Source organism: Carassius gibelio, chromosome A4 (assembly GCF_023724105.1).
Source record: "Carassius gibelio isolate Cgi1373 ecotype wild population from Czech Republic chromosome A4, carGib1.2-hapl.c, whole genome shotgun sequence".
Classification (NCBI taxonomy): Eukaryota; Metazoa; Chordata; class Actinopteri; order Cypriniformes; family Cyprinidae; genus Carassius; species Carassius gibelio.
The window spans coordinates 28,227,524-28,251,427 of NC_068374.1; the positions used below are offsets into that span (position 1 = coordinate 28,227,524).

The 23,904-nt window shown below is 37.3% G+C and overlaps 1 protein-coding gene across 10 annotated transcripts in view; it reads left to right on the forward strand.

The window, feature by feature from the left end:
• LOC127975881 (glutamate receptor-interacting protein 1-like) overlaps positions 1 to 23,904 on the forward strand; it is a 224,930-nt gene that overhangs the window by 131,542 nt on the left and 69,484 nt on the right. For 9 of the 10 annotated variants that reach the window (XR_008157649.1, XM_052579950.1, XM_052579912.1 and 6 more), the window contains exon 2: positions 21,923 to 22,003. Coding sequence is in view for 9 of the 10 variants with exons in the window: in XM_052579950.1 (XP_052435910.1) it covers positions 21,923 to 22,003 (81 nt within the window). In the remaining variant the exon portion in view is untranslated. Of the gene's footprint in view, positions 1 to 5,820; positions 6,130 to 21,922; positions 22,004 to 23,904 lie in introns of those variants that run through there. The other variant, XM_052579959.1, reaches the window with a different exon arrangement.

The window sequence follows — 23,904 nt, forward strand, 5'->3', positions numbered from 1 at the left end:
AAATCCATGGAAATTTTGAGAGAGAGGGAAAAAAAGGTTTTACTGTATGTGTTTTAGGTCGTTTAAGACATTAAATATGTTTAAAGTGGTTTTTAACATTTAAAACCAAGCTTTGTAATATAATATTAATAATATTAATTAAGCTAACAGAAAGGCCAAAATGTCAGTACTTAAGCATTAAATCAAGTTAATTGACTACAACGAGCTGGAGACTGTGTCAGATTGAGGCTACATTGATCACTAAAACTGTTATCCATTATTGGAAAAGTATAAACCGTTCTAATGAATCTCAATATCAAATGACAGTGTCTTATTTCACTGCAGAAATGACTTAGGCACATTTTAGAGCCCTCAGTACAAACGAATCACCATGTATCACCCTACTCTGTTTTAAATAGTCACTTCCATCAGAACACTGTGCCCTGGCACTAAGTACACATCCTTTCAAGCTGCTTCCTCAAACTAACAGTGATGTTTGTTTGCTCGAATGGCCCACACAGCCCCAGATTTCAGTCCAGCTGAGTGGGATGAGGTGCAAAACGATGTACACTCTTTATGTGGGCTGTGAAGTGATGATTATATATGCAACAGCTTTGCATTTTAATACCCTGATTTGTTTAAACCTACAGTCTATGGGGTTGAATTGCAGCAATGGAGCTTTAATTCTATTTGAGCCCTTTGATTAATAGTACAGTTCATCACTTTCACCACTAGAGGCTGCTGATGTTGTACGTAAAGGCAAACTGTCCTCCTCGCCATTTCAGCACCAGTGCTGCTGGACAGCTCCCGCCATTGTCCCTGCTGCTCTTTAGAGGCTGGAGGCTTTTTACTGCTCATTTATAATAGTTCAGTGCCTTTGCTCTTTGTGGGGAAAATATTCCCTGCCTGCCTCAAGCTTGCTTGTCAAAAACATGATGGTTCAATTTCTCATGGTCTGGTTAATCCCAACCTCAAGATATACAGCATTCATAATGATGAGAGCTAAGCTATATCCTCTTTTAGCGCAATGACATTTCCTTCCTTTCTCAATTCTTTGGATTTCCTAAGAAATTGTCTTATTCAGGAGGGCTATTAAAATAAATTATCCTTGAAGACCTCCAAGTCACAATAGGTGTCTTAGCGAAAATAATAGACTGTTTGATGAACCAAGTAGTTGGATGGAGTGTTTTGAAATGTATTTTCCATCTGTCTAACCGTAGCTGCCATAAACATTCTCTGCATCTAATAACAGATCTGCCCAACTCGGCAAGTTCACAGCTTCACAATTTTATTTAATAACAGACCTCTGCACCAGTATGTCATGTTGATGTTCCAGACTACATGCATCCATGCACAATAAGCAATTACCTGACTTCACATCTGCACAAATGCAAACTCGGCAACCCTTATGGAACGGTTTCCTGTTCAAGTCAGCTGTCACCTTCAGAGCTTTTATGAGAAAGCACAGAGCATCGTACTAGTTTGATTGGCATTCCTGCCATGCTCATCCTGAGAAAATTGATTGCACCATCCCAGGAGATGAACAAGAGACTTGATTCCCATTATTTAAGAATGTTTCATACACGTGTGCAGTCCCTATAATTGAGATTGAGGAAGTGATCATGGACCGTGAGGATGTTGATTTGTCAGTGTGCATTGAAAAATATTTAAAATAGTTCTTATACTACACCTAAACTACTCAGTGCAACTTATAACATCCAAGTAAAAATATAACACCAACATTTCAGAAAAACATTAAAACCAGGATCACTGAGTTGGGAAAAGGAACACCTCTTTTATCATTATTTTAATGATCCCGCTTTTGATTTAATTACAGCCTTTAGTCTGTTGAGATTTGTCTCTACTAACTTTGCACATCTAGACTAGCAATATTTGCCCACTTCTCTTTGCAGAAGAGAACTGCTCAAGTTCAGTTCAATTTGATGGTGATCGTTTTGTGGACTGCAGTCTCCATGTCATTCCACAGATTTTCACTGGGATTTAAGTTTATCCATGCAAGGACATTCACCTTTTTCTCCTTTAACCCCTGTGTGCTCAGTTTTGCTGTGTGTTTTGGGTCATTGTCATGTTGGAAGCGAAACTTTATTCCCATTGACATCTTTCTGGCAGAGGGCAGCAGATTTTCCTCAAGAATTTGAGGGTATCTTGCTCCATATATTTTTCCCTCTATCCTGACAAGTCCTCCAGTCCCTGCTGCAGACAAACACCCCCACAACAGCACATTACCACCCCCATGCTTTACTGTAGGAATGCTGTTAGTTGGATGGTGAGCGGGATTGGATTTCTACCAGACATATCTTTTGGTGTTGAGGACAAATAATTCAATTTTAGTCTCATCTGCCTCAGAATATTCCAGGTGCATTTTGGCAAAGCTCAGTCTTGATTGCATGTGGCCTTTCTTGAGGATTGGCTTATTTCTTGCAACCCTCCCATAAAAGCCACAATTTTATGGAGAATTTGCCATTCTGTCACGTGCACACTGACCACTATTTGTCATAAATTCCTGTAACTGCTTCAGAGTTGCTGTAGGCCTCTTGGTCATCTTTTTGACCAGTTTCCTCCTGGCTCTTTCATCCAGTTTAGAGCGACGTCCTGATCCAGGGAGGGTCTGTGTTGTACCAAAAACCTTCCATTTCTTAATAATACACTTCACTCTGCTTCAAGGCATTGATAAAGCATTTTAAAAAGATTATATGATACATATTTTTTTGGTTCTTTCCATCTCCTGACATGTCCACAACTTTATCCTGGAGATCTTCTGAAAGTGCATTGCACCCAAAGTTAATTGTTTGCTTCAGTTGCACTACCAAAGACTGAAATGCTCCAGGAAAGCAGTTGAAAGTCAGATGGCTTTGTGTGCCAATGAGAAAGTGATTAGCTACACCTGATTGAGGTAACAAGTCATTTTTAGGAGAGGGGTGATCCAACTCAGTGATCCTTTTTTCCTTTTTCTTTTTTATCTATTTATTTATTTATTTATTTATTTCACATGTTATTGTTGTCTTAATCTGGACTTTTTACAGAGTTAGCGTCTTTCACTTGGATGTTATATGTTGCAATGAGTAAAGCTGCATAAATAAAAAATTGTGTCCATCTTCAGGCTGTAAAGCACCAACATATGATTATTTTAAAGGAGGGTGATTCTTTTCTATACCCACTGTGTGTGTGGGGGTGTAATTTATTATAATTTAATATTATTTTGTGAAAATTATTTTAAAATAAAATGTAAGTTTATGGAAAATGTTAATAATAATTTATATAAACTAATTTATGATTTCATGAACTATTTGTATGTTTATTTAGTGTCAAAAGTGACAAACCTTTTGATATTTCCTGCATGTCAATAAAGAATTAACATACACTCGTCAATCCATTTTGTGAAGTTTTCAAACTGATGCCTTGTTGATTAAATATTATATGCAAATATAAATCCCAAGCAGTGGGTTTCTCATATGGGATACATAAATTAGAGCTTGCACAGAGTATTTTGGGATAGAGTTGAGCCGGATTTAAAGTTTATTTGCCTCTGAATTTTTTAATTTATAAGTTCATTTTACATTTTTGGCCACGGTGGTGGTGCCATATTCTCTTGTGCCACATTCTTTAAAACAAGCACATAGAGGATGGCCATATGTGGCACTGGTGAGTCTTAAACAGTGGGAGAGAGAGCCTCAGTTCACTGATGTCTCTATAAAATTTGCACAGAGCTGACATAACACTTCCATCTCCTTGCACACCAATGGATTTCCCTTTGTGCCAGTGCATTTCCTTCAAACAACAGTGTGCAGATCAAATTAACCGCATAACAGACAGCCTTTGTAATTCTATAGCATTATCTGCCCACAGATAACCACATGCATGGCATCCCAAAATGCATCTCTCATCTTAACATGGTGATAGTCTCGAGAATTATTTATGCAAGTGGACAGACAAATCCCTGTGTGTAATCTGATCAGTATATGCATAATCCTTGTAGTAACCCTCAACTCTCTCTTCAGGATCACTGATACACCCGCTGGCATCCACCTGGAAGCTTGACAAAATTAAACTCAAGTAAATATAAAAAAGGAGGGGGGCTTAAAAAGAAAGATTAGACTACTTTGATCTTAGACACAGAGTTCGGCTGTTATCTCAGACGCTTCTTACAAGTGTCACTGGATGAATAGAGTATGGTGGCCATGACCTTAATACTTTCATTCACTCTGCAGACTCATTCAGATGTATTTCGCACACAAACAGAGACAGATGCCTTTAATACACTGTCCTTTGCCGCTAGGCTTATCATGCCACCAAATGTCAGATAATACGCAGAGATACCACCACTGACCTATATGCATGTTATCGGTGTTATAAAAAGGACTGCTGCTCAGCATTGAACACAGCAGCACTGGCCTGCAAATGAGCCCAGTTCACTCTTGATTGGAATTAGGGTTGTATGATTGGCGTTATGCAAATTTAAGAAGTAAATAAACAGACACTGCTGGCTAATTAACAGTTCTGAAATGTGTATTTGAAGGTGGGAGACAATCTTATTGTTGTTGCATATTAAAAAATATTTTTTTTCTTCTCCTTCTTTTGAAGTGACAAAAAATTCCTTTCAGGGGAATTGATAGGCTCTTAATTGTGCTCTTATATAAGGTTAAATTGGATTTTTTCCCCAGCTTCTAAATGAAGAAAAAAATAATCAAAGCAGATGATGATAATATCCCTTCTATGCCACATGGTTATATAATGTTTATAAATATTATAAATGTTGTGATGTGACATAATATAATATGTGGAAATAAATTCTTCTGATTTTATATATAACATGTTGATGATTATTTTATTGTTATTATTATTGACCTATTTAATGTTGAATGGTGCTTGCTTAGGCAAACATCACTGTTGTTGTTGTTCACATGTATTATGCTGCTTTTTCTTTTTGTACCAAATCACACACACACACACACACACACACACACACACATTTGTTTTTGTGCCGTAATGGTTTTTATAATGTACAAACTGTATATTCTATGGTCCTACACCAACCCTACACCTAACCCTAACCCTCACAGGAAACTTTGTGCATTTTTACTCAAAAAAACTCATTCTGTATGATTTATAAGCGTTTTGAAAAATGGGAACATGGGTTATGTCCTCATAAGTCACACTCTCCTTGTACTACCTGTGTCATACACATGTCATTATACAGAGTTGTGTCCTGATATGTCACAAAAACAAGGGCACACACACATACCTAGAAGAGCCCAGTAACTAACCAAAACATCTTAGTTAGCCCCCTGGCAGCCACATTGTGACCCCCCTTAACAAACTTAGCAATTGCATAACAACCCACTAGCAACTTTCTTTTTTCCAAGCAACATTTTCACTTTTAAGTAATTGAGCTGTTATGATTATGTCAGTTTGTAGGTCAACAGGGGACACTAATTTCCCATGGGTCCCCTGTGGAACGTCATATGGATTTATTTAATATTTGTTTTTGCGAGTATGCTCTCAAAACCCAAAGGAAATTGCTAAAAGATGCAAATTATTTTCCAGGGTTAACTGTACTGCTTTTTAATACATTCTACACCTAATTATTCAGATTGCAAATTTGTGTTAATGAATTGATTTAATCTAAACTATTCCCTCATACATAATAAAGTCCATTATCTTAATGGAAAAGTTAATTTCTGACACTTCTTGCAAATAACTAGTTATTCTAGCGACTAAATTGTGGCTCGTCTCCTGACGTGCTCAGGTAGCCTACCAGCTACTACTGAATACACCAAGCATGCAACTTTAAAAGCCCATTCAGATCAGCCCGAGTCTCAGATGAGACGCATCAGCCGCGCTCTGCGTGTTCGTCCTCTGCGCGCGCTTTCCGATGGATTTTATTTGTGGGGGAAAATATGAATTGCTATTATAAAGCACGGATCTCAGCGCTGCGGGGACGTATTGCATGATTCGAGCTCTGCACCGCTCACGGAGTCTGCCTCTCTCCGGTGGGACACACGGCGCCTGTGCTATGTATGTGCGAGGAGTCGCTTTTCCTGGAGCCCTTGGATGAGCACGTCGGCTGAGCTAGTATGATAGCCGTCTCTTTCAAATGCCGATGCCAGATACTGCGGAGAGTGAACAAAGGTACGGTCTCGGTTTGTTTTCATCCTTCGCTATACCATATATGCAGCCCTCCCCGTTACGCGAACGCTTTCTTGTATGATATATGGACGTTTACGCAGGGCATTTAGACGCAGAGTGGGTTCACCGGAGCGCCGCGGAATGAAGCAGCGATGGTCATCAAGCCTCGTGCCATTGTTTTGAAATGCTCTCGCATGAAGCCAGGGGCAAACCCCCCCCCCCCCCCCCCCCCCCACATATTAATATTTAACAGTAGAGTGCTGTAGTTTGGTGGTCTGCTTAGTGCATTTGTCAGAGAACAGTGCTGCTATCTCTCTTTTCTTTTCCTTTTTTTATTTGCCTGACAGCTTCTCCCCATTTACCTGAAGGCACACTGATTCGTGCTGTGGTTTGGGAATAGTGTTTGTCTGTTGGATGAGAAGCTTTCCTGATCCTTGTGTGAAACACTGGCTGGGTTTGTTTTAAGCATCTCTAGTGGAAACTTAACTGAATCGTGATGAGTTGCGTGTCATGTTACATTTTGACTGGTGGGTTTCTTTGACTGAAGGGTTTTTTTTCTTTACTTTTTTCGATTCCCCAATGTTCAATGAGGATAAATAGTGTTTTCTATGAGAGGACTGCTACGCCAGTGAATTATTTTGGTATATTTTCCCCTTGACTAGTAGAGGTTTGTGGGAGTTAGCCAACTTGGCATTGCTTAAGAGATGTGAAATGGTGAAGTTGTCATAAATACTGCAAGTTGTCCTCCCTCAGGGGAAAACACTTGACCTCAATAAGATAAGTAAATACACAGTTGGCAGTGTTAATAAAAAAAGAAAAAGAAAAAAACCTTTCAGCCAAAATGAAGATGCCTTTCATCCGTGGACAAACCAGTCTCTGTCTGGATGGAACTGATTTCTGTGTGTACTGATTTCTGGTTTAATACAGGTGTCTGGCGTAAACTTGGGGCAGCAGGTGTTCATTTCTGATTTCCCATGAGGCTGTTGTGTCAGTCATATAGTTTCCCCTATGAGTTGTGCCTCCTGCGGTTTAATGCATCAATACAACCTGGCTGAATATGTCCCAAATTTGTCTTATTTTTTTTTTTTTTAAGATATGACACAGATCTGTTGTGGATGACAGTGTGAACTGCGGAAATCACAGTGAATCTGACGTTTTCAGTTCAAATCTGATACACTTTCAAATGTGGAGAACAATGTTTCAAAGTCTGGAAGCCAGGCATGAAGAACTTCTTCATCCATCTATATAAAAGATTATGCGGTATTATGATTGTATGTAATATTATTATGTAGCATCTTGGTGTATTTCACAATTAGCATTTTTTTTTATTTCTTAAATTCATCTTGAGCTCCCTGCAGTCTGATGCATTTAGTTATTCTCGGTTTACAGTCTTAAAATGCATGTGTTTAATAATTGTTTTGATAATCCAACATTTAGTATAGTATAAAAATATGTACTCTTCCTTCCATTTTAAGTCTGTGGAACTGGAAAATATAAGACATAATGTCATATTTAATGATATTTTACCATTTGATGTCATGTTGAATATTCCTGAATAGGCTGTTTAATGTTTGTGGGTCATTTTAGGGATGGCACGTTTAGACTTGTGTCTTATATGAGGCACATTTCAAAGGTCACGTAAAGAGCCTCACACACACACAAAAAAAGCAACTTTTGTGAATGTAGCTTTTCATTTGAACTGTGTGTGCGTGTGTGTGATGTTAGACATTCAGGTAGAGCCATCTGAGTCATGATGAGTCAGCGAGTAATCTGTCATAGGTGAAATGAAAGCATATATGAGGAATAACTTATTCAAGGCAGATGATGTCAGCTAATGGACACTGATGCTGAGGCTTCAGGAGATTGATGCTTCCTGGACACAAAAGTTTAAAGCAATGTGTAATCTTCACTACATCAGAAAGTTGCTCTGTCTGGTCATATTAGCCAATGTTTTGCAATATCAAAAGCCAACAGTAAGAAGCAATGAGATTGAAGTAAAGGATAATCAGAGGGTTCTTATATAGCCTTGAAGGATAATAACAGGCTTAATGTACAACAGTACATGACTACTTACCACATAAATGGACACATTTATTCCTTATCCGACCAATCAGAATCAGGTATTCCAGAGATCAGTGTAATAATCTGATATCACTAACATTAAATATTAACATTCTTTATTGGTATCCGTGGTTCCAGGAGGAACCTTTAACATCCATGGAACCTGTCGTTTCCTCAAAGGGTTCTTGAGATTTAAAAAAAAAAAAATTATGTTCTTCACACTGAGAAATAAATGTTATTTATGGAACTGTTCTCTGAAAGGTTCTTGGAGTCAAAAATGTTTTTTCTATGGTTCATCTTGCTGTAAAAAAACCCTTTGTGACCTTTTTTTAAGATTTGAATAATGTAGACTGCTTCATCTTTTTTTTTTTTTACTCTCATCAGGGTCCATTGCAGCTAGTTGTTGATGAATTGTCATCTCATTTGAGATTGTCTAGTGTTCCCTGGGCCTAAGCCGTGTGCAGTATTTGTCTTGGTCAAGGCATTCATGGTTTTATATCTCTGTTACACATTTGCAGGCATTCAGTCAGAAAATTAGAAAGAAGCACAGGGTGTTGGTTTCCTCTTCATTTTACTGAACAGAAAAAGAGAAATTTTCTGCCTAAGAACAATATTAATTAGAAGATTTTTGCCAACCTGAAAGATTGGATACTACTGACAGGATGTTGATTAAATTAATGTACTCCATTTTTTTTTCACCAACTGGAATAAACATGCCTAGCTTCACCTCTGCAGGTGCTCTGAGAGCTGTGCCAATTATATTTTAGTTGCATGTATGGTAATAAGTCGAGCCAACCGCTCTGCCACTCACAACTGTACAGCTTTCAAGGGACACAAGGCGGGCAGAAATATCTGGCTATATTTCATACACTAGTCACAGGAAAAATGTCTGTTTGCTTTGTAGATTGTATATTTGTGCTTGTGTGGGAGTTTGTGTGCTCATATGTTTCAGTCTGTGAGCTTATGTTCACATCCAGGTTTGTATGTCTGGTTGTACTACCTACTGTAGTAATTGGTATGCAAATCGCTCCCTGACTCTGATAAGGGACATTTTCCATTTCCAGTCTTCAGCAGTCATTGGGTACACTGTAACCCTTTTGCATTGAGCTCAGTGGCTCAGGTTACTTGCTTCCTGACTGAAAAACTATTTAGAATTCAGTTTATAGAGATGCATTAAGGGAGCCAGTTGATAAGCTCCAATTCACACCAGATAGAAAGACAAAACACACACCTACTGAGCGAAAGCAACTGCACGGGCAAAAATAATCAGCCATTGAATATCCTGCTACCTGCATGAACTAAAAGGTGCATAATTAAATAGGCACTTTTATTGAACAGTGTTAAACATTAAATCAAATGCATAGAATAAAAAGAAAAAAAAATTAATGACATTTCGCCCATTAACAAATTTCTTAAGATCAATAAATGGACTTGTTGGTCAGGCAATTGAACACTAACTGGTTCAGTGATATGTACTTTAACACATCCCCAGGATTCAACTGCCGTGCAGCCGCATGAGCATCACACCTTTTTCTGGTTTCATTCACACACCAGAGGAGCTATCGTGTTTTCAGAAGAGTCCACGGAGCTTCAAGCTCTTTCGCCAGGTTGAAGTTTGAAAAGAAATGTAACAGTTTTTCTTTTTTCCTCCGGAGATGAGGATGCTGCGTTCACCGCATCTGGCTCTTCTTCATTCTGCTGGCACACGTCTGTCCTGATCTCCACCGCTTTCCCTTTGAACAGCCTCCATCAATCCTTTTACGCTTGCTTGACAGCTGGATTTAGTGCCAGGAAGAGGAGGTGGTGAAGGAGGTGCTGTTTTGGCTCTTTTGCGTTATGGGCCCATGTTTTGAAACTGTAAAGCCTAGAGGTATTACGATTTGACAGCTTTCAGTGAGTGTCCTATATTTAAATCATGGCATATGGAACGGAGGAAGGGAGAACAGAGCTCATTAAGCACAAGTTAAGGGTTCTGGTGTGTCAACCTTCAGCCTTTGCAACCAGTAAAATCCATGTCATGGGAAACAAGTGGACCAATTAATTTGATTTTTACCTTTTCTGATGAAAATATGAGAGCTTCTTGCCTGAGCAGTATTCTCTGGACCAATTCCAGGGGGTTGCTGTGTGGTTACTATTGCAGTCTGGGTGGTTTTACGTTTGCTTTTAGGGTGCTCTGGGCCCCTTTAGTTAACTCTCATTCACACTGCTAGCTTGTACCTCAAACTGACCCAAAAGTCAGTTATTTTTAATTAGAGTTAACAACTTTTGAATGATTGGGTACAAAAATGTTTAAAATGTTGTGTTGATTGTGGTCCACTGCAAACATATTAACCAAAAAACAATTACCAATAATATTTTTTTGCTATTATTAAATACATGTGTTTGTGTGTGTGTGTGTGTGTGTGTGTGTGTGTATAGTCAAAATTTAATGAAATCTTGCTTTCACTAGCAGTACATCTCATTTGAGATCAAAACCATTGGTCATAGCCACCAGCCATTCAGTGCAAACAAAGCTGAAATCTATTGAATTTTGCCACCAGTTTTATAGTCCACCAAATGAAAATTGAGTGAGATTATATAGAAAATGTATTTCACACCTCTTATGTCAGTAGCACAATAGTTAGGCCTACTGTACGTGTTTTGTAGTTGGTGGTTTGCTCGTGTTCTGCTTCAGCAGGGCAGACTGTGGAAGGTTAAAGTAAATAATTCTTGTCAGCAATTTCAGCTTTGTGACGTTACCTCCCTTGCATGGGCCGATGAAGTGTCAGGGCGTTGGTTGTTCAGCTGATATGTGAGGCGATCAAGGCGACGAGAGTCTCTCAGACTCCATTGCGTTTTCAATCAGCCCTGTCTTTTTTCAGTAGAATGACCTTTGTGCCTAGAGGAAGTCTGTTATTTTGAATGGACTACACTCTGTACACTCGCTGTACTTTGCAGCCTCTGTGTAATTTTTCCCCAAGGGTATGAATGTCACAGAGTTTTCTAAAGGTTAAGTATAGGTTTTTTGTGCTACCTCAGATGGGAGACAGATAAGCACCCCTCCGTCTCAGCTCAGGCTGGGATTAAATATCACCTCAGTTTGAGAAAACACCTAGTGTGCTTCTGAGACAGGTTAATAATATAGAAATATACCCATTAATGGCAGTCCTTCCTCAGCTGTCTCTTCTCCTGGGTCCAATTAAGTCATTTCCACCCTTGTGTCCAATTTTGGCAGGACTTGACGGCCTCCAGCTGGTCTTGAAGCATGCTGCAGGATCGGGTGGCCAATGGAAAAAGTCTGCTCTGGTATTATGATGTCCGTCAACCCTGGACTAGGCTCATTCTACAGAGAAATCACAATCAATTTAGTGAATAGCTATTCGGTTAAGCTCCCACCCGTTGAGGGTCCTATAAACACGTTGTACCAGCACACAAATAAGCAGTCCTGATTCAGAACAGAAGCCTTCATTAGCCTCATTACATGCAAGACTTGCTTTGCTTTTGCTTGTGTCAGCTGCTCCGCATGTGTCCTCGGGCCGTGCTGTGTGTGTGTAGCTAATTTCCCCAAATTCATGTACTGACCCTGAGTGCCAGAGCTTGGGCTTCTAGTTTACTTAATTTTGTGGTGTCAGCGGTGTTTCTCGACAGGTTGTGTAATGCTTCGCGTGTCGTCTGATTGGCTAAGCTGCCTGCAGGGTTTAATCATCTGCTTCCATATGTCTGAATAGTAAAAGTGAAACTGTCATGGAAACCAAACACAGTTAGATAGATGCAAACATGAACAGCAGGTGAGAATAAAGTGTCAATAGATTCTTTTGGCTAGTGGTGCAATCTAAATGCACTTGTTTTGGTACAAATGCATTAATTCTCACCAAATGGTTAGCTAGAGTAAAAAATTAATTATGGTTTTTTTTTTATAAAAAGTGCACTGCACTAGTTATTTATTAATTTATTTAGCTGTGCTTGTTTGTAGGGCTGCATTTTGTGATTTATACATCAATAGTTGTTTTGTTAAAATATATTAAAAAAATAAAGATTTAAGAAAAATAGAATAATAATAATAATCAATCGTTTTTAATCATGTTTTTATATACAATTATTAAAAGAATTACTTATAATAATAATAATATTTAATGAAGAATTAAATAATATTTAATTAATAATGATGATTATGATGATAATTATTAAACACTAATTCACAATACTAATATTTAACACTGTCTTAGTTTCTTAAAAAGCTTTTATTAAAGTAAACAGCAGATAGACAGTCAAAAGTTATTTTTCAAAGTTCAAAGAGTTTCAGGCTTTCTTCTCCAAAATGTCCCATTTAGGTTCTCACAGTTACTTGCCATTTCTTTGTAATTGTGAAATTTACTAGCAATTTCGAAGCGAAAATTGTTTCTACACCATTGTTTTATTTATTTATTTTATTTCAGGCCTTAAGGTTTTTCTTTTGTCGACAACAGATGATTTATAAGCACTTCTCATGACAAGAACTGGAAGATATTTGGAGCATGTTATGTTACCAAATGCTGTGCTTCGGAAACAAAGGGGAGGGGAAGATGAGGTAGAGAGGTAGGTGTGTGTTTACTGTTGTTCTCAGTCTTCTCTCCCGGTTAGGATTCCTCCAGAGTTGGTGGAGTGAGAGAGAATAAACTATTTGTTCCTCTTGCCCAGTGCGCAAGTCTCCCCCTTCATCATCATCTTTCCTTTAATTGATGTATTTTTCTTCTACACTCAGGAGCACTAATGCTGTGAGGTGATGTTATAGCAAAGAACCATTGAGTTAATAAGTGATGTGTTCATGAACTTCAGATATTTGCGAAGTGCAAATTTAAAGCAATAGTTCACTAAAAACTTTTAACTTTTATATTTTATAGATATAGATTGCATGTGATGTAAATTCGGTGGAAGATTCATAAGATTCATAAGATCTTTGTGGGAGATTTATTTAAGTTTTACCCTTTGGACACATAGGGTACATTTAAATTTTCACCAACTGAGAAAATCTTGACATTTTTAAACACACATGGTGCTGCGATATCACATTTTCTTAAAAACACTGTATTACCACGGCTGGCAGCAGTTTTCTTCTTTTAAAACACAGTGCTGCACCTTCTTTTCTTGGAGGTCAAAGAGTCACTCTCATTAGATTCATTCATTTGGCTTCTCATGAATTTCTAACGTCTTGCTGTTTGAATTGGAGCTTTTAAATGGATAGGCCTTTCCAGTACTTCAAACAGCCAATTACCCACTGCATTCGCCTTCAGTGGGAGCTGGAGCACCTCTCACCTGCTCTGCAGATAAGCTTCAGAGAAGAACGGCATATGCAGTGGGCTGAAATGAAAGGTAGAATCACTCAGAAGAACCTAGCAACTTATCCACAGGAGGAAAGCTGCCGAAGGGTTGACTGCTTGAGATGGTTGGTGACACTATGGGGAATCTCACAAATGAAAAGCTGTCTTGCACGAACAGTCATATTTTAATCTCTCCCAGGGGTCCCACTTCCTTCCTTTTATTTAAAAAAACAACAACATCTAAATTATGTGCAAGTACATAAGCACTGTGCTGTTCAACTGCTTTTCTTTAATATGCTGGAAAATCACAAGTACACAAAAACTGAAGTACTGCAAAGAAATAAATTGTTTGAGGGCACTTTTTTCTCTATTTATCTTCTGATATTTTTTTTTGTGATTTTCTGAGAAGAAGTCCTTGTCAGTGCAAAATGCATCAGATAGTCAGTGAATTAGTTAAGGGTTTGTGACTTTCATTCAGACCCTCTCTCTTTTTCCTTATTTCTTTTTCTTCTCCCAGAGATGCCACTCTCATCCCAACTGTAGTACCACCTCATCTGAACCGGCAGTGGTTGAGTGTGACAGGAACTGACTGCTCAGGCCACCCGTGTTAACATTTCAGGGCTTTTAATCCCAGCCTCTCCACTTAGAGGTGAATACGAGCAGACACTCCTCCACGGTGCCCAGGAGGATTCTGGAATTGTGGCTCTCTTTATGTACGATGCAGTTCCATTTTTTAAACCTAGATTGGTGAGCTTTGTCATCCCACTTTACGCAGACTGAGATCACAGCTAAAAATAATAGAGCCGTTCCTTCACTCTCCCCTGGGGTAGTTCTGGGCTCGCTTCAGTCTGGTTTTAACCAGTACTTGAAGTCGTTTTGCATGAAAATGCTTTCTTATTGAGGACAGTTGAAATGTTTCTTTGAAATGTTCTCATCTAGAGCAATAGCATGTCATGTTATTTTTGAAGGCCGTGTAGAGAAGGCCACAAATTTACCACATGCCTGGCATTTGTATGCTTAAAATTATTTAGTCCACTAGCAGGGGTTGCTGGGAAAAAATGGAAGTCTGTCAAGTCTGCAATTTGCAGAAGTTCCAGATCTTTTAGGAAGTGTTCCTGTACCTTGCTTTCGTGTCCTCCACAGTATGCATGAGCGAGCATGCTGTGACCTGACAGGATGACGCCACTTTGCTTGCATCTCTCATCTTGTCCCATTCTCTCTCTCTCTCTCTCTCTCACTCTTCCGTGCACAAACTTACCCTCTTGCTTCCATTTTCCTTGTGCTGTAGCCCAAAATTTCTCATCTCACTTCGGTCTGTGTTCATTCTTGTCGCCTTGAGACTCAGGGTTTTATTTATTTATTAATTTCGCCACCTGTCGCACGCAATGCTGACTTTTGCAGAATGTGTCTTCAACCATCCTGGACTCTTACTGGTGGAATAAAGCAAGCATACTTGTTGATCTCTTAAAAACTTTTTTAATGGTGTTCCATTCCATTGGACTGTACAACTATTGGTTTGCGGGATCTCTAATATAGAGTGCATAAGTGCCCTGGGCTTTTTCTTTGAATAAAGAAGGAAAAAGTAAATTGTTGGGTCATCATCAGCACTTTTAGTACACCCACTGCCGGAGAACCTACCGGTGCACTCATCCGAGCAACATCCTGCTTCTCCGAGCCCGTAGGTGTGTGCGTATGAGTAGTTTGTGTGTGGACATTTCCATGTGTCGGCTGAACCATGCAGAGAACAGATGCAGGACAGCTGCTGAGGTTGAAGATCTCTGGCACAGTTAGTCTTGGTTTCTGGAAGGCGAAGTGGATTTCAGACGACCCCTGGGTGTTGTAGAGAGCATTTACCCTATGGCGTACCTGTGTGGTGTCAGCAGAGCTTTCCGCAGTGACGTCGGTGAGTATCGCAGGGGATGGCGACACTGGGAGAATGAGTGATTGGATGCTGAAAATAGGCTTTGGCTAATGTGGTTAACTAATATCCCTCTGTGCTGCTTTGTTTTCTCTAAACTGCTAAATCTGTCAGAATAGGGATAAAATGTTGGTGTGAAAATTGAATGTTAAATGTGGAAATTGTGTTATCTTGCACGCTCCCCAAGAAATAAAGAGTATGTCTTCATTATTATATTTTGAAGGTCTTTGATCCTGAAATGGATTCATATTCAGTCATCCAGCTATGCGGTCATGCCTGAATTTCATCTACATAATAATGTACGAATGATCCGAGAGACATGGCTGTGTCAGCTGCTTGGTTTGGCTGACTGAGCTTTTGTAATGTTGGATTGGTTGCTCTCAAGACTTCTCACACATGGTCTCAGTCTGTCATTCTGTGTAACAGACTGCTGAACAGCTAATGTTCATGCCCAAAAAAAAATAAATAAATAAACAAAAACCTTGAATTTTACTGTTTCTTTTCCCTCCCTTAAAATGTGAGCAGTGCTTGCCTGTGTAAAAGTCACTGCCACAATGCTATTTTACTGTCCACCAGACAAACTTTGTTAGTCTGACCTCAGAAAAATAACTTTAACTTCACTTTAATAAGTCTTTGTATAATTTGCTCTGTTACTATGTTTTTGCCTTTTTTGTTTTGTACTCTTTTATTATTGTTATTATTATTATTATTATTATTATTAGTTACCTAAGTACTACATGAGCAACCCTAATTACAACTTTCATTAAGCGACAGTTAATTTGCACTAAAATTAATTTCTTACTTAATTTCATTCAAATTTAATGCAGTACATAATATTGAGATGCCTAAATTTAATATTAAATAATATTTCATATTTAATTTTTTTCTTTGTATTTAGATTTTAAATGCCAGATTTTTGGACCCCTTCATATCTGTTTAACATGAATGTGCCAAATCAATTAACTTAATTTGCATCATGATTAGGTACTTGAGTGTAGACTACATAAATTCTACATTTATCCAACTGTGAATTTCTGGAATGGGTGTACCAAATATCCATCATCTGCCTCTGTGGAGTGGGAGATTTGTATTTTGTGAGGATTACAAAGGCTTGTGTTCCTGGTGGTCTACATTCAGTTCCTCACTGTGCATGTGTCTCGTCCTGGTCTTCTTATTTCTGTGTGTGTGTGTGTGTGTGATCTGCACATCACAAGCACTGAGGCTTTAATTTGAGGGCTGTGTTTCATGTGATGGTGTAATCTAGACAGACGAGAGCCACTTTGTTTAACACCTTCTCCTCGGATGCCAAGATGAGCCTCTCCCTCACACTTATTCAGGATTCAGGATAAGAGACAAAATCATTGAGATCCAGCAGCTTTTGAATGCCACACAATTCACTGACACTGAGATGGATTTGTGTCTCAATCTCAATAATCTGTGCCAGACATTGTCAAGACACACACAAAAGGTGAAGTTTAGTTGGATTGCTTGGTCCTACCCAGTGTTTTATTACACCTTCTCTTTTATACATCTGACAACACTTTAATACTGGGTTCATGGGGGAAAAAAAGATGTGCCAACTGTTTATATATAAATATTTTCCAGATATCATATTCTTTTGACTTATTAATATAAAAGCCAATTATTAAAAGTTGGCATGAATGAGAATTCACATTGTTTTCTAAATGAAAGTTAATAATCTCATTTTATTCATTCGTGCACAAGTTTCATGCTTTTAATTAATTAATAGAAATTTTTATCAAATGTCAACTCGAATCATTCCCGGATGTGTACTGGACATTTGCCAATCATTTAGTCTGTATTACAGTGTTATTTATTATTTATATAGTATATGTATTTGTATTGTGATATTTTTATGTTTTAAAAATATTACATAATTTTTGTTGATATTTTCATTTATCTGTCTAAATTTTGGAGGTTCTTTGCATCAAAAATTATGAAAACTCTAGCTTTAGACTACCCAAGTTTGGAAAACCGCTTTTGCAATGAACAAACAATCCAAATTTGACAAATGGACTTGGTCTACAGCAGAAGTGCTAGTGCAAAAAAAAAAAAAAAAAATATATATATATATATATATATATATATATAATTCATGCAGGAAGCCATGTTGCAACAGTGTTTTATTGTATAATGAATAAAAGCAGCTATCGTCATTCAAAGCAACACGCTCTGATATAGGAGCGAAGCCTTGGGCCACTATATGGAAAACACCCACATGCTGTTTTACACGTCTTCGTAGGAGAAGTCCATGAAATGCTTTGAAACTTTCGTATGTAGGAGCATTTTGCTGATGGATTATTCTTGCTTTTCACCACATGAAAACAAATAAATCTGCTTCCACGCTGTCTTCAGTGTTGATTTTCCGAAATAGCACTAAGCGTGTTTGAAGACGATGATCAGATTACTGAAATAAAGGTAAACTTCATTCCATGGTGCCTTGGGTTTAGAACCTGTGGTGAATTCAGAGAAATCTGATTCCTGGATGTGCCGATAATCCATTTACTGACCCCTCTGTCAGTCTGGTCATCACTTGCTTTCACTAAATGGCTTGAAGATCTGAAGGTCTGTGTGTCATCTCAACACATCAGCTAGTTCATAGACACTGTGGGCTTACAGTTGCGTTGCATTTTATGCATTTTAAACGAGTCTGTCTTCTCTGCTCTCTGGGGAGATGCAAGCAGTCGGCTGTCGTCATAGTCTGCGAGCAGTGCTCTTTTTTATGTAAGGACTACCCAGCAGATTGTATTGGAGGAAGGTGGGTAAACTGGATTGAATCTCCAATTCATTTCAAATCTATTGGCAATTAACTGGCAGGTTCAAATCGACTTGTCTAACAAAATAAAAACAAACTGCTGCTACATGTTCCCTGGAAAAATCATTTAGAGGAACAGAGCACATCAGGTTCTGTCAACATATTGGTTTTTGGTAGATCCTGTAAAGGATTTTTTAAAGTATTATTGTCGATGTTTATTTTTATCAGATGATATTGCATGTTTATTTGTGGACTTATCTCATTTTTAAATAATTTCTGCTTTCATCAAGTGCTAAATTAAAGGAATAAAGCTTACTATATATATATATATATATATATATATATATATATATATAGTAAAAAGTACTCCAAGTACTCCAATCTCAGAATTAATTACTTATACACATTTATTTCTGTACAAAATGTTGAGATGCCAAAATAATCACAACATTGATTTTACATTTAAACACTATTTTAGTTTTAGTGATTTGTGTTTTTTATGTATTATATTTTATTTTTCAATTTCTACAGATAAATTACAGTAGATTTATAAGTTCTTTTTATTTCTTATTTAATCAAGGTTTTTTTTTTTTTTACAAATACTAAATAAACTGGAACTTTCTTTAAACTGGAAATTTAAACTGGAAATTTATTTTTCTTTATTCTTTTTAACCTGATAACTGTCACTCACGTTTTTGAAGATAGACTTGAATGTGCATGATACAAACCTACATTTTTATAATTCATGACTGAAAGCATTTTTCTAACATGATTTTGATGTTCCATTTACATGGTAATGCAATGTCTGATTTTAAAATGGGTTTTAAAGGATGAATTTTGTGATTTTATGTTTTCAAGTGATATATAACTTCTGATGATTTCTAAAATGTGATAGAGAAAAAGGCAACGAGGAAGTCTTTTTTTTAAACAAAGGTAAAAGCTCCTTTTGTAATGTAGATTTCTGAGGGTGCACTCTTGTCATAAATTGATCTATTACTTTTCCTACATAATTTTTAACAAAAAATATTGGTATAATATATATTTGGGGGTCTTAGACCTTTCCAACGATATATAGTTTGTCAAGATTAGATTAAATTTGATTGTAATATAGTATAGTCAACGTAGGTGTCCCGTATACGGGACGGAGTGACATTTAACAGGTTAAACCGAAATGTTCCTGTTTTACTTTTTTTTCCCCTCTGGTGTCTATTAGATTTTAAATCACAGATTTGTCATTGTCTTTTGACTTTTGGAGCTCTCTGCATGTTTGTATAGCAGGAAAGTGCTTTTGAATTTCAGCTCCATCTCCATGAGTACAAGCACTCTTTCATGCTTTAATTTCACATAGTAATGTGTGGCTTTAGTAAAGTGGACATTCAATAATTTAACAAGTTGGTGCATTTGATTTGACACAGAAATGCCCCAGGAGTTGCTGTTAACTGACTGAAGTAAACGGAGAAGACTTATTTCTAATTCCCTGTGGTCTTCTGAAGGTTCCTGTTAATTTTGACCTCCCCTCATTTCCATGGAATGACTTATTAATGAGAGGGTATTATAATACATCCTGATTCAGAGCTTTTTCTGCCTTTTGATCAGAAAAAAATAAAGCAGGAGTGGGATGTTACGTTCATTCGGGGCTCTTGTGCAAAGTGACTTGTGTCCAGCCTATTTACCACACTAAAGACAAATTAACCAATGAATGTGTTTAGGAATGAATTGGTATAAATAATATCAGACGCTCATTTAAGTGATGCTAATGAAGCATAAACTGTGTCCCTCATTCATACTGTATAGTCTGTATACATACTGTATATCTATTTTTTTATATTTCATCATATTTGCATGATATTTCATAATGTTTTATCAGTGTTACTAAACTTTTTTTCAAATAAATTACTACCTCATGGAGATGGGAGTTGAAACACACACTAATTTTGAACAGATTTCAAAATCACATAAATTTGAAATTAAGATTTTTAAATGTTTTTGAAAGAAGTTTCTTATACTTACCAAGGTTATTTAATAAAAATACCATAGAAACCGTAATGTTGTGAAATATTATTACAGTTTCTAATAATTGTGCTATATTTCAATATATTTTCAAATATGATTTATATCCTGTACCAAATGGGCATATTCAAATAATTTCTTGAGGAGCATGTGACACTGAAGACTGGAGTAATGATGCTGAAAATTCAGCTTTGGCATCATGGGAATAAATTACATTTTCAAATATTTTCAAATAGAAAACTGTTATTATAAACTGTTGGAATATATTATATTATCACTGCCTTTTCTGTATTTTTGATCAAATATATGCAGCCTTGGAGAGAAACATTCTTTTTTAAAAAAACATTAAAGAACTGGATTATTCTAAACTTTTGGCCACCAGTAATATCTGTTTATCGACACACTATTTAGCAATTACATTTTTAGGCAATTATTAGTATATTCATAAAATTCTCCCTTGAGCAGCTTAAGATCATTATGCATGACCTTATCTGCATATAATTTACATATTTGCATTGCAGACAAGACACATTAACAGATACAATGGTGCATTAACAGTTCTAGAAAGGCAATAATAGTCATGGATTAATAACCATCATCTCTCAACTGTATCATATTAACTTCTGATTTAAGTGCTCCATACTACTTACTACATACTAATTAACATCATACTAAATATAGTGCATCAATTCTTATGAAAAAGGATTTGTTCAGAGTTCTCACCCTAATTGCGAACAAGATTAATAGTGAAAGTGACGTGACATTCAGCCAAGTATGGTGACCCATACTCGGAATTCGTGCTCTGCATTTATCCCATCTAAAGTGCACACATACAGCAGTAAACACACACACACACTATGAACATACACCCGGAGCAGTGGGCAGCCATTTATGCTGCGGCGCCCGGGGAGCAGTTGGGGGTTCAGTGCCTTGTTCAAAGGCTCCTCAGTCGTGGTACTGAGGCTGGAGAGAGCGCTGTACATTCACTCCCCCCACCTATGATTCCTGCCGGCCCAAGACTTGAACTCACAACCTTTGGATTACGAGTCCAAATCTCGAACCATTAGGCCACGACTTAATAGCGTGCCTCACCAAGCAGATTGCCGTCCACTTATGTTCAGAAATGATGGGATATAATGAAAGGATGTTTATAATTGTCATCCTTTTCCTGCTGTATACATTTCCATCCAGTCTCGTGGGCACTGATATGATACGTGTGATCTGCTGTCGAGTCTGGCTGCGCTTTGCTACTGCAGTCAAAGCAAACAGCTGTCCCGCTGTTCTTTAAGGGCTTCATAATGACGGGACTCCCCGCTGTCTTTGCTCGGTATTCCACGGCTATAAATCTGAGCACACAATCGGATAACCACAGCTGGAGCTGCTCACACTCAGAGAGAGCGGTGATGCACTCACCATATATCACAGACGGGTGGCCACTGTTCTCTTTTCAACATGTAGGACTGGCTGGGGAGAGCGATGTTGTTGTCTGTGTGCCTTTTTAATACATTTAAGCATGTGTGTGAAGAGCTGACAGCTTCTTGTTCAGTTGACTGTTGTTGAAGGCTACGTCTCTGAGAGTGTGTTGGTCATTGTTATAGCTGTGTCTATGACAGCTATTATTTCCTGTGAAGAACGCCCCCTTGTCTTCAGCGCCTTTTGATTTTGTGTGTATTGCCTGCATGTGAACATAAGGACAAGGTTTTGCTTATGAAAACCATTGTGGTTTTCAAATGTCTTGGTTTTCTTGTTTTTCAGATGAGGGGCCCTACACTAAACACTCCAATCCCTCCAGGCCACCAGATGGTGCTCTGGCCATTAGGAGACAGAGTATTCCAGGTACAGAGCACAATGTCTAACCTGTCTCTGCAGTAATAGTGTAAAATATGCTGGGTTTTATTTGAAGGTGTGATGTAGTATGATTCTCGAAAAGTGACATATAAAAAAGTGATTGTTTATCATTTACAGTGTACATTGACCAATGTGCCGCCATTTTTGTGTAACATCATACACTATTATCTCAAAAGTTCTGTTAAAAGTTTCATGTAGAAATTTGGAAATTGAAATGTTGACTTGAACTCAACATTAGGCACTACTCGGCAAAATAGTTGTTGTTTATTTCAGGTGGCTGTTTCAATGGCTGTTGTTGTGTCATGTTAGCTTAGTTTATCTTAGCTTAACCTTCCAATGCTTCTAGCTCTATGAAGCCTTATATATATATTTTTTTTTTCAAACAGGATAGTGTTTATTTTAGATGCTGTTGTTACCAGTGTTATAGTAATATTTAGTTTATTTAGTATATTTAGTTCTATTTAGCCTTCATTTATTTTTATCTGAATTTTAGATTTAATAACTTTAGTGCTTAAACTTATTTTAAATCAATTAAAAAAAAATGATTTTAAGCTTTTTTCATCTAATTGAATCTAATAATATATCTAATATATTTAATTTCACAAAATTTCAATATTTTACATATAAGTGTTTTTGATTAACCTTTTATACAATATCTTTACATTATTTAGCATATGCTTCTGGTCAAATGTCTGAACACATTTGACTGAATTTACTTTTATCATGATTATTAAAGCATTTGTAGCGAGTGATTTCTGCTTAAAGACTTTTGTAAAGAATTGTGCCCCTCCTGTGTTAGTTGAGATCTGTTTTGAAGCGGAGCACATTTCTATGCTAGAGGTAAAAATATGTCTCGGAGGGTGTTGAAATAAATTTTCTGTATAATCTCTTAGTATAGAGCTCTAAGCACATCAAACCCATCTTCAGAAGCGGCTAGCGTTTAGAATGAAGGCTTTGGGGCCTCGTGCCCACGTTCTGATGTAGCTCCACACCGTGGGCACGGGCTCTTTGGACTGCCGTATTAAAACATCCATCTGAATACAGATTGGGAGCAGACTGTGATGCTCCTGCCGAGTTCGGTGAGATGGTTTTGCAATTGAGGGTGCCAGAGATGGTGGCACTTCTCATAATGCTTCCTAAGTAAATCACTTACTTTTTTTTATTTTTTTATTATTATTGGCCGTTACTGACTTGCTCAAGGCCTGAGCCTTATCTAATCACAATTAGTCACTCTAAAATTTGCAACATATTCTGATGATAGAATCTTTTATAATGGCTTTTAATTTGTTCATTTGCATTATGCTTGAATAATTTAGTATTCCAGACATGTTGGATAAGTTCTGTTTATATGATTTGAGGGAATACTAATAATTAGAATACTAAATCACTAAGTTTATATCTTGTTTTATGCAACAACAAAAAAAAATAATGCTCATGAGTTGTTTATGAATAATAAAATCAATTTAAACAAAGGATTGAAAGTGAAGCATTAAGCTGAAGCGTGACTAGAGCCGAGTGGCTTTATTTAGAGAGACAGAAAGAACAAGCTTCCCATGCTTAGACTCTCCAAAGACTCTAAATGCATCTGGTAAGTGTAGATATCCTGAATTTTTAAAGTGTTAGTTTTAAAACATTTATATGCTGGGAAAGTGGGAAATGGATTCATGTAGCAACTAATGATGAATTTTGTGCTGTGCCCCTCAACCTGAGACTATTTAGGAATTCATTTCAGATTTCAGAATTGATTTGAAGGCAATTTCAATTTTGGAATTTGAACTGAGGTAGCAAAGGGTGCATTTATTATAAAAAATTAATAAATAAAAACATTTTTGTCTTTACTGTCACTTTTGATTTTGATCTGTCATGATTTAATGTGTCCTTGCTGAATA